Source organism: Oculina patagonica, chromosome 12 (assembly GCF_052425735.1).
Source record: "Oculina patagonica isolate OP01 chromosome 12, crgOcupat, whole genome shotgun sequence".
In the NCBI taxonomy this organism is placed as follows: Eukaryota; Metazoa; Cnidaria; class Anthozoa; order Scleractinia; family Oculinidae; genus Oculina; species Oculina patagonica.
Window position 1 is genome coordinate 33,327,079 of NC_135769.1, and position 11,350 is coordinate 33,338,428.

The window sequence follows — 11,350 nt, forward strand, 5'->3', positions numbered from 1 at the left end:
GAAGGGAATTTAGGATGATCCCTTGCTTTTTTGGAAGTTGAAGGAACTGGAGCCTTGTATTTTTCAGGCACAGAGGACAAGGGGTCTTAGCTGTTCATTAAGACTATGGGACAGCTTATCCGTCTCCCACTTTGTATGCACTAACAGGACTAGTGACAAATGAAGACCTGCTATCAGTTTTATTCTAATTATCACTCTCAAGGGCACATTGGAAATGTTTTAGTCCCAAAGTGATGTAATATTATTTATCCCAAAGGATCGTGGGTGGATTCTGGGTGACTGAGGTTTTCTTGTTTAAAAGTATGTCTCATTGCTAATGTTTTGTGGATTTGAGATTAGTGGGTGTTAAAACTGGAGGGCAGAAAATATCTTAGAAAAAAGTTATAAAACCAAAATGAAAATTTACACATCCTGTACTGTATTAGCTTAACCATGTTGGACGTCCAGGTAATAGTTATTATAATTGTGGAAAGTGAATAAATACACATGAAGTAAGTTTGTTCTAAAATCCACACTTTTTATTTTGCCTTCTTCATCACACAATTAAATATACTCTAAATCTTTTACAAAGCAAGTTCACTTTGACAGCTCTTATCTTATCTAATCTGAGACCATCAGCATTCTTTATAAGAAAGGATTAAAAAATATCCATCTGTAAAGCATATTACTGCCAATGTATTTTTATTAACACAGGTTCTTACATCTTTTTTTGTACAGAATGTAAACATCTTACAGAACAATAAAAACTGAGGTTAAAACTTAAAGTCAAGTTGACATGGAGATGCACCCATTCATATGGTGAAAGGTGGGGGGCGGAGGTGGGGGCAGAGGTTGGGGGGGGGGTAACTTTTTCAGTTAGAAGACATTGCTCACACTGTTTTTACATATCACTGAAATGTAACAGCGTAGTAGATGCTGAAAGATAAGAGTTGCATCTCAAGACACTCCACTTGATGGTAGATTCCATGTTATATATAAATTATGGCATTTTGGTGAGCTATAGTAATTAATACTGAATAATATGTATCTATTTATGTAAAAAAAAGTGTCTAATACTTTTTCTTTTTACAATTTGATTTCAACATATATCAAGGTTTTATACATGCAATCTAAATTGGAATGTCATAAGTTTTTATAGTTTATGAAAAAAACAAACACTCAAGAGGTGTGCAGATAAATTTTCGCCTTCATTTAAAGCCATTCTGCTTCAACCATTTTATCATTAATAATTCACACTATAATATTATTCTGATAGTTTTGAAAAATATGTACAGTTTCTCCAGAATTTACGTACATATACTCTGATATTGCCACGATCCACCAAAACTATGTATTTGCTTCACCAATAGTACCTTGATACATAATAAATTAATTACACTAACTTATAGTACACTATTATTGGCTTGTTACCCAATAAAGTACATAATTTCTATGTAGTTAACTTCAAAAAATACAGTAACTGCTTTGAAAGCTAGCATTATACGATATATCATAACTTATAACATGCATCATTATGACTTTATGACTGTACAAATTTTCTCTTTTAGAGAAATATGTTAATAAAAAATATAAACCCCATGAGTTAAGCTTGAGACAGACACACAACTTCCCAAAATTGAGTCAAAAGACTTATTTAAAGAAATTCATACAAATATATGGTTCTGTGATAGAACTACAAGCTTCACAACTTAGAATTTGTTTTGATCCTAAATGATATGTTCTTTCAATGAAAGCTGTCTTTATAAACTCTTAAATCCCAGTACGAGCAGCAAGGCTCTTCTAACTGCTTTCATACATTTTTTGTTATTCATCTTGAGAGAGAGGATTTGTTTGAATTTTGGTTTGGACATTTTTCTGGAAGAATCAGGTCCTTTGTTCTTATTGGCAAACTGGTTAAGTTTGTTATGTGACACTGTATTTTCAGAAGACTGCCTTCATTGCAAGTTTACCGTGCAAACTCGGTCTCCTAACAGCTTCTCACTGAGTACTGTTAATCAAATTTAAATGAAATATCAACCCCTTGATAACTTCTTATACACTTGATTACCAAATGCTATTGTTGTTTTCATCTAGCTCAAAACAGTCTATAAAGTCACTATCTGCCTCTGCCCAGGGATGCTCTTCTTCATACAGCAAGGGAGGGGAGGGTGGCATGTTAAATACAGACTGTGCAGCATCTGTTAAGGTGGTTGGTGAAGGCGTTGCCAGGTTCTCACGAGGTGGTAGCAGCCCTACCCCTCTTATTGTCAAGTCCAGGTCAGGGTCAACTTGAAAGCTCTCGGCATCTGTGCTGTCAGTTGATGGCGGAGGACTCAAGCAAATTGGTGTGGTGAATCCAGAAAGACTTGTTGCTGGAATTTCAAATGAAATTCCATGGGCATCTGCAATCTCTTTTATGCTTTCATCTATTTCATCATTTGTCAGCACTGTCATCCAACTGAATTCTTCCTTTATTCCACCAGAAAATGGAGCAACTTCTTCCTCCATAAAAAAGTCATCATCGTCCTGCCTTTCAATCTTAATTTTGACAGGTTTAAACTTCTTTTTTGCCCAGGGTTCATCATCCTGTTTAAAGCTATCTGATGACCTCTTGGTTACCTTTTTACAAGGTTTCACAGAGCTTTTCTTGGACGGTTTTTGTGTGTTTACACCTCTTCTTCTTTTAAATACACCATCAACAAACATGTCAGCATATGCAGGGTCTATTTTCCAAAAACCTCCTTTCCCAGGCTCATTCTTGTTTCTTGCCACTTTCACAAAGCATTTGTTCAATGACAGATTGTGGCGGATTGAATTCTGAAAAGACAACAAAAAGAAGAAAAAAATTAAATAAAAAAATACCGTAAAGTTCCGTGTATAAGCCGCACCCCCAGAGAGAGTACTTTCTTTTTTATCAACCTCATTTTGATTTGCAGCTACCTCATAACCATTCATTTACAAGCCATGTAATCTGCAAGCTTCTGAGACAATATTTTGAAAATTTGGAAACTAACTAATGAGTACAATTTACGAATACTCTTAAGTGCCCCATATTATTCATTTTTATATTCAGATGTATCTTTTAACAAATTTGTATGAGGCCCAGATATGGTCAGAAAGTCATTGCTATCCATCATCCATACATATAAATATAATTTTGTCCTGTGATATATTTAGGTTGCCAAGATTCCTCAAAAATCTTGCAAATAACTGCATAGCCACAGTAGTTTTAGCTGTAAATATTTTTTGTTGACAATTTGTTGAATAGTCATGAGGAATAACATCCAATTTTAGCCGATGAGGCTTATGTCAGTGAAGCATCAGATGTCATTCCCTGCCATCTGACAGGAAAATTATTGTCAAATATGTGGTTGCATTTCTACCTTGAATTGATGTTCACCACAAAATTATAAAGAGAGAAGTTTGAAACCTGAATACTGTAATATCACTCTAAAAACTAATATGGGGTCTTTTTGCCATTTACATAATATTGACAGTAGTTTACTAATTGACATCTTCCTTACTGCTGTCATACATTGATTAAATTCTGTCAAGTATAACATTAAAGAAAAGTATTTTTAGTAGCAGTCCAGTGCTACATACACAGATGTTGAGCTGCTGATCGAAAAAAAAAATGATAGTTTAACATTTTGATTATTTCAGAAAGGAAATTTACTTCAGTTGAAGCTTTATTTCCGTTTTGTTTATTCATCTTTGATCGAATTGCCATTGGAAGTGTTATTTTCAGATTGAGAAAAAAGACAAATTTAAATTAACAGAACTTAATATTTTGCAAAAGAACTTCAAATGATAATTTTGGTAATTTTACACATGTAGGAAAATTTCCAGTACCTGTTGGCTAATAATGTTTAAATTATTAAATATAATATTCCCTGTGAGAGTCGGGATAGTTTGCCTTCCAGTACTCATGCTTAGCATAATTATCATGATGTTCTGCTTTCATCTGTTTTGTTATGTTGATGAGGTTGTTTCAAACAAATTGCAAAGCTTAATAATGTCGGGTATAGATTTCCTTAATTTGAGGGAGGAGATTGTAACAAATATTGGACATATTGTTATGCTTAGTATAGAATTGCTTGAAATGAATGAATTGCTGTAACATTTTATGTCTTCCTTCAAGTAGATCGTTCTTTATCTTAATAATTATCACCCTTTGTTATCACTTTGAAGAAAAAAAATACTTGATTGGAAAATATATTTTGCAAAGATAAGTGGGAATATGGAACTGATCGATAAGGAGGCTGAGAATTCTGGAAGTTGGAAAATAATTATTCAGACCGGAAGAATATCAAAGTACATAACATTTTCTACCAGTAGTCTACAAACTTATGCTTTTGATATCACATCAATTATTAATCGAAAATGTTATTTTTAGAATTTTTAAAACTACATTTTCAAAGTGATGTAAAAGTTAGACTGCACTTTGCTCGCCGGGTTTTTGCTTGACTTTAAAAATACAACAAAAACTTTCCAAAAATTAATACATTGAAAACTCGATGCTTACCACCCAACGAGTATAGATTATTTTTTTGAAAAGATTATATAAACTTCTTTTCTTTTTAAACACCATGCGGAAAATTCTATGCTAATAATTAATAACACCCTGGTGAGGTAATGTGAAAAATGCATGGAAACACATTAAATTTGCATGGAAACTTCTCTCGAACCAAAACACGAATTTTGTTGGACTATTTGCTAAAATCCAACGGTTTGAAAGTTATGCCGTGTTTTTCTCGACAAAATTAATTCGTCTGACAATTTAAAGTCATTATCGCGCACACAATACGCTCAAGTATTTAGCCTCTAAATGACATCTCTTTATTCACCGAACGAGGCGGAAAATAAAAATCCACCCACGATCATGAATATATTGGGCGATATTAAAAAGTAGATAAATATTAAAGGAAAAGGGTTTAGAACCGTATTGACCACTTTTCCTCTTGAAAAGCTGTTCTAAAAAAAATGAAACAATTCATTAATCGTTAACAAAAACGCAGATATTCGACAATTAACGCGGCAGATTAAGTTCGTGTCTTAAAAAAAAAATAGTAAGCTTGCATTGAATTTAATCACCCAAGTCTGAAATGCCAAATATGTTTTCTTTGCTGTAAATTTCGCAAACTTGCTCCGTTAAATCTTGTTATACCTCTGTATTAAAAACGAACTACATATTCTATGTCAGTTTCCGCAAGCAATTAAATACTTCGGCACAAAAGATATATTACCTGTTAGTCTCGTTAAACTCTCTCGAAGCGAAACGGAAATTTTCTCAATCCTCCAAACATATCCAATGTTCCAGAGACTAACCACCAATTGAGGATTATTTTCAAAGATTTAAAGGAAAACGCTTCAAAAGAATAATCGCATCATTTTGGGCTTCATTATTATGAAAATGTGAATGTGCGTTAACAATATTAATCATCATTTGCTGGTTCTTGCATCCAAACTAGCAGTAGCGAGACATTAAAATTATCCTTTCTTGTTCTGGAAGAAAATATATAGCGCTAACATAAAAATATTGCACTTATTTACCTGCCATGTGGGATCGGCAACTCGATAATACATAAAGTTTTCTTTGATCCACTTGTAAATTGCGCTAAGTGTAATCTTGGTCTTGTTGGTTTCTCTCATGGCCATACAAATTAACGTGGCGTAAGAATAGGGCGGTTTGTGGTTGGCATCGTTTTTGTAATCAATGTTTGGCTCTTTACACTGAACGTCCTTATATCCATCGCTAGTATCGCTGCGATCGTCGGAGTCGCATGAATTCGTTGACGGGCTTGGCGAAGGAGCTATAGAAGAAGTCGAGGGGGCAATGTCCTGTATACTAATACTGTGCAACCATTGAAGGTTTGTTAAACTATCATCAAGCGAAGTTTGTTCTTCCTCTTCATCTGTAGGATTCTGGGCTTTCCAATTTGCTGCAAATCTTTCGGCATACGATTGCACTGCAACCGGCATCTTGTTGTTCATAATAACCCGGCGCCGACTAACTTTGATGTATTATTTTTCGCAGCTGTCCCGTTTTAGACCTTTCGCGACCGCTAGATCAAGTCCAAATGCTATCTAAAGCGACGTTTTGCGATTGCTGTATTTCCTGTCTCGTTGACCAGCTTGTCAGAGGTTCTGTTTTACAGTTGATTTACCAAGGCAGGTAAAAGCGTCTCTCTGACGCACGTACGGGTGTCAGAGCTGTAACACCGAAGAATTGTAGCAATTTAATTACGAACCCTTTCGAATGCAAAATAACCCACTCCAGTAGTTCCGTCGATGGAGACTCAATATTCTCCGGCTACAAATCCCTCAGACTGATAGAACCAGATAAATGTTGTTCCTCTCGAGAGATTACGATTAGAAGCAACAGCAAAAGTGTCCGTGATGGTTTAAAGCGACCTTAATAAGCAGAAATTTAAGCAGACAAAAATGGGCACTTTAGATCGGTGTGAAGCATTTTCTCGTCATCAAACTCTCGCAGGGTGTGAAATTCCTGTTGTAGATTTTATGCTGTCAAAAAAGTACCCACTGGAGACCGATTTGTTCCTTTGCTACTTAGCAAGTTGAAGCAAACGCTCGTTGCAAGCAAGCGTGAGTAAATGTAATGAATGAGCATCGTTGCCGGCTATTATTCTTGTCTGCCTGAATTAATCAAAGTAACAAAGCGCTATAAACAACTTTCTGCCATTTGATTGGTCAACGCGTTGCTATGGGTTAATCACATTATCTGCAGACGCCAAATGCAGGGTACTGATTGGCTAAGCGTTGCTATGATATTTCAGTTGTTTATATCGTCCATGATACAGCGCGTGCTTGAAATCGAACTTAACCGGAAATGGTTACAAGCTGATTTGATAAACAATTCGCTTGGCAACGGATCAGATTTCTCTTCCGCTGAAGCAAAATGTGCTAGAAAAAGTTTGCTCCTTGAACATTTTCAGTGAAGATTTCGCTTTATCAGGGACGTGCTTAGCAATACAAAAGCGTAGGAAATGAAATGAACTACTGACGTAATTTAACCACAGAAGGTTAAGTGTTTCCGCGCTCTAGTGAGGTGGAAAATTTCGCAATGCCTCGTTTGAGCTTGTTCGTGCCTATCTAAGTTCGTCCATTTTACTTTCCCTGTAATTTAAGGGCTGGCAGCTTAGCTGTAAATTAGGTTCAAAATTTATCTTACAACTGTGTTTTGGGATTTAGATAGAGTTATAGATATTAGCTTCGATATCAAAGAACAAACACATATACTAAGGGAGACTCTATGGAGGAACAAGCAATAAAACACAAATGACATCCGGTTTTCATTTAATGGCATGTTTAACACAAATTGTGGCGACCTTTGCTATAATTTTCATTCCACAAAGGTCGCTAAGAACAAGGGCATGATTCGGCACACGAAACGAAAACGAAGTATTATATCTAAATGTAAAATACATTTATGCTTTGAATGTAAAATTTTATCAAGCAACAGCATCGCAGTAGCTTTTTGTCAATTGATTCTTCCTTTATTTTTATGTCAATTATATCTTGCGTGACCCTTGCGTGACCGCGAAATCGTGACATCATTATAATACTCTATCTACCTAAGTACCGCTATGCCAGGTTCTCAATGTGGTTCTTATTTTTTTTTTTTTAAAAACATCATCATTCATTTTTGTGGACTGGGATATCCTGTGGTTTTTATATAACAACAAAGATATTTGGAAAATGTTTTTATGAATATTGGCCTTTCAGAGCGATCCAAACTACCGGTAATTTCTGACAACGGGAATATTACACAGCACGTAAATGGAGCATGTAAATTTTCTTGCGTAAACTGACTTTCTAACTGTCAAATTTGTTCAAAGCAGGAGTTATCATTTTTCCTTTTTTATGAACGCAGTCATTTAATTTTCTTGGTGATTGACAGCTCGCTTCCTTGTAGCTGTCTGGTAACTCAAGTGTGGTATATTGCATTTATATTTCTTTATACTTTTCATATTTATATAACATGGCGGTAATTTTCAGGCATTCTATGTTGCGGTATGAACTTAACAATTTGCAAAGTTTTTCATTCTGATTGATTAAAAATAACATGTCCCTTTGCTTCTTGTTAATGAGAATTTACATAACAAATTAGAACTTTTGTACTGTGGGCCCGAAATGAAAGTTAAAGGAGGAATTAAAATTGAAAATTAAGAGGTTCATTCGCATTTTAGGTTTAGTTCAGCCACTCCGCTAATTGTTTTTCGATAAGATTGAAAACCCCATAAAGATATAAGCGAGGGAGATAAGATGCTTCAAACATGAGGTGTTAATTTCCATGCTATTGTGCAGGTGGGCACTTATGAAAAATGATAATGAATTCAGCAAAAATATTCTCGTGTATTTGTGTGCAGAAGCTCCATTTTAGCGCAAAACCTGTCAAATCCTTCACTACTCGGGAAACAGTTAGTTTAAATGAAAAAGTATTTTATGATTTTTGTTATGCGTGCCCAGTAAACTCAGTGCAATCGAGGGAATCATTATCCGCTAAACTAAACCTGAACAAGAATTTAGGTTCAACTATCACCTCTATTCTTTATCCTTTTATTATTCGCCTTAAATATTGGTTTATGATAGGCGAATTGGAAGAGAGAGAGATAAAAATTTACTCCTTTTTTCGAAAAGAGAAGTCTTAATTTGCGCGATGGAGAAAGTAGTGTCGGCTTAAAATGAAAACGATTTTAAATTGACGAGGCGCCAGACAGTAAATATTAGCCAACCGATATATTTTTGGGCGCATCAAGGTGCCATTGTAGCTCGAGAAAACTTATTATTTTATTTATGAACCTGTCAGACTGAGGAGAAATATCCGGTTTGTTCCAAAACAAATATAGTGTTTAATTTCTTTTCGTGTATTTTCGGCGGATCAGAAGGTATTTGAACAGAAAAGAAGTGTTAATAAAGCGGAATTATAATAGATCATCGTTTTTGCTACTTTATCTAGGTTATTTTCTTTAGACATGCAGTTATAACCCTAACAAACTATTGTGTCAGTTTTTCTCGGTTTAGGTGGGTTAATAGAGCTTTTACAGTTCTTGACTTATACTGCAGCATGGTTTCGACGGCGGAGACAAGCGACAGCCGGAAATGCGTCTAGAATCGCAGGCTAGGTTTCGAGCATTTGTTTTCTAAAAAGGAAACGCATTTGGTTAGAAGTCTTGCCCATAATGCCTAATGATAAACGTGACAATTCATGCGTGCTTGTGTGTCACCAGAGCATAGCTGAATGCGTGCAGCAAGATCAGTTCGTGGGCGTATTCTATATCAGTGAACAGTCAGGGCAAAAAGTGCCAGTTGATGACGAAATCCCGCCTCCGGGAAAAAAATCCCGCAGAAGCAAGCAGAAGCAAATGACATATTTGTTCGCGCGATTGCTTTCGGAGTACTCGTGAGCGCTCGCGCTAGTTTTTGATTGGATGAAATAATTCGGAAACTCTTCGAGACTTCAACAAAGATTTGCCAAAACTGGCACTTATTACCCCCCGACTGATAAGGCAAACGCATTTGGTTGGAAGCCACAACGTGACAAATCATGACCAATCATGCGTGCAAAGGCGTGACCAGAGCACACATGGCTGAATCATACCATATTAAAATGACAAAGGTGAGAAATCGTCCGTGTCAGTGCGTGACCAGACAGTAGCTGAATGCGTGCAGCATGATTTCGTGCACGTGTTTTCTATCAGGGAAACGCATTTTTAAGCTGATGCAAATTCCACCCCGACTTATCTCAACGCGCGTTCAGGTTGCCTGCCAATACAGCCACCTCGCCTGGCACGGGAGCGACGAGAGGCGGCTGTATTCGTAGGCTAGCGTTAAAGAGCTCCAAAAAATTTTTAGAGTCTCTTCAATTTAATTAATTTAAAGTGCTTGTTAATTTGTTTGTGTGTTCAAGTGCCTTCGATATAACCTTGTCTAAATATTAAAACTTAAATACACCATAAAACGCATCAGTATCCCCTTATTACAGATTGGTTTAACTATGTAGGTCTATGTATAGTCGTGTATTGCTGTGTAGGACTATGTATAGCCATGTATAACTTTGTATGGCTATGTATCCCTCCCTATTTATAATATCCCTATATAGGATTAAGTCAAACCACTATGATGACTACACCACGTACCTAGGTCCGTACCTACTAGATTTACATGATATTGAAGTTTCCCTCCGCTGAGCGAAGTGAGTGCAGGCGCAGATTCCGAAAGAGAACTAGATTACTCTAAGCCCCCTCCCCGGGGGGGGGGTACTCCCTAAAATTTACAAGGGGGGTGTGCCGCTGAGTATCTGAGACTCTGGACCTGTTCTAGAGAAAAAAAGCTGAATTTGCGACCCTGTTCCAGACAAACATTGCAAAATATATAGGTACCCTGTTCCAGACAATATCCACAATGGAAATATATGAAGATAGATATAAAAACACTAGCGTATACATCACAAAGCGCTCACTCAGGCTCACTTGAATTCTTCTGTGGCTCGGAGATAAAGCGATGAGAAAAGCGGAGTTTCATAGCTAAACTTGATCGTGTTTAATCATGATTCTGGGGGAAAAAACGACCCTGTTCCAGAGTCAAAACGGCGATTTTTATATCCTGTTCCAGAGTCAGAGAGGCAAAAAGCATACCCTGTTGAACAGCACATACCCGTATAGCCCTTATATGGGAGAACCCCTCCCCCCCCCCTCCCCCCTCGGGCTCTTAGCCAGCGTGGCCGGCGCTCAAATTCAAAGGAGAAGGAGAAGGGGAGTTCGAGGGCGAACCGCGAGGTGCGAGGAGAAAGCGCGAAGCGCGATCGGAGAAGGGGTCCGATCGCGCTTCGCGCTCTCCGATCTCTCCGCGCACCTCGCGCTTCGCGCTCGACCTCCCCTTCTCCTTCCCCTTTGAACGCTGGCCACGCAGGCTAGATTACCGGCTTGCAAGTTTCTCCGCTACATTGTAATTTGACGCAAAGTTAACATCACCTCGCCTGGAGAAGTTCATCCCATTAAAACCTGAAAAATAACGATCGCGTTTTTGGCGAAAAAAAGATCGATCTCTAGAGGCTGAGATCAATTCAAAATTTGGGCTGGATCCCGTTTAGGGACGGACCGTTATTTTTTGGATGGGGGTATGAAAATTATTGAAAAAAATTGTTTGCATGGCCTAGAAAGACAAAATAAATTGTTTGCAAACACGACATGTATAACAGAACATAGGTGGAACTTCGAAAAATATGTTTGCAGAGGTGCATAAATTAAAAAAAAAAAAGTTGGCAGAGGAACGCCGAAATCACGATCACGGCCCTCAAAGAAAGCAGATCACACCTCAGCTCATACGCAGCCCTGATTTGAGCCAGAAG

At 37.2% G+C, this 11,350-nt stretch overlaps 1 protein-coding gene across 1 annotated transcript; it reads right to left on the bottom strand.

Annotated features, from left to right (window-relative positions):
- Nucleotides 1–496: 496 nt before the first annotated feature.
- LOC144633633 (uncharacterized) lies at nt 497–6,638 on the bottom strand. Its single transcript, XM_078492473.1, has 2 exons — nt 5,533–6,638; nt 497–2,796 (listed from the first exon to the last, which is right to left on the bottom strand). The coding sequence occupies exons 1-2, from the start codon at nt 5,971–5,973 to the stop codon at nt 2,044–2,046; spliced, it is 1,194 nt and encodes a 397-aa protein (XP_078348599.1). The 5' UTR covers nt 5,974–6,638; the 3' UTR covers nt 497–2,043.
- Nucleotides 6,639–11,350: the final 4,712 nt, after the last annotated feature.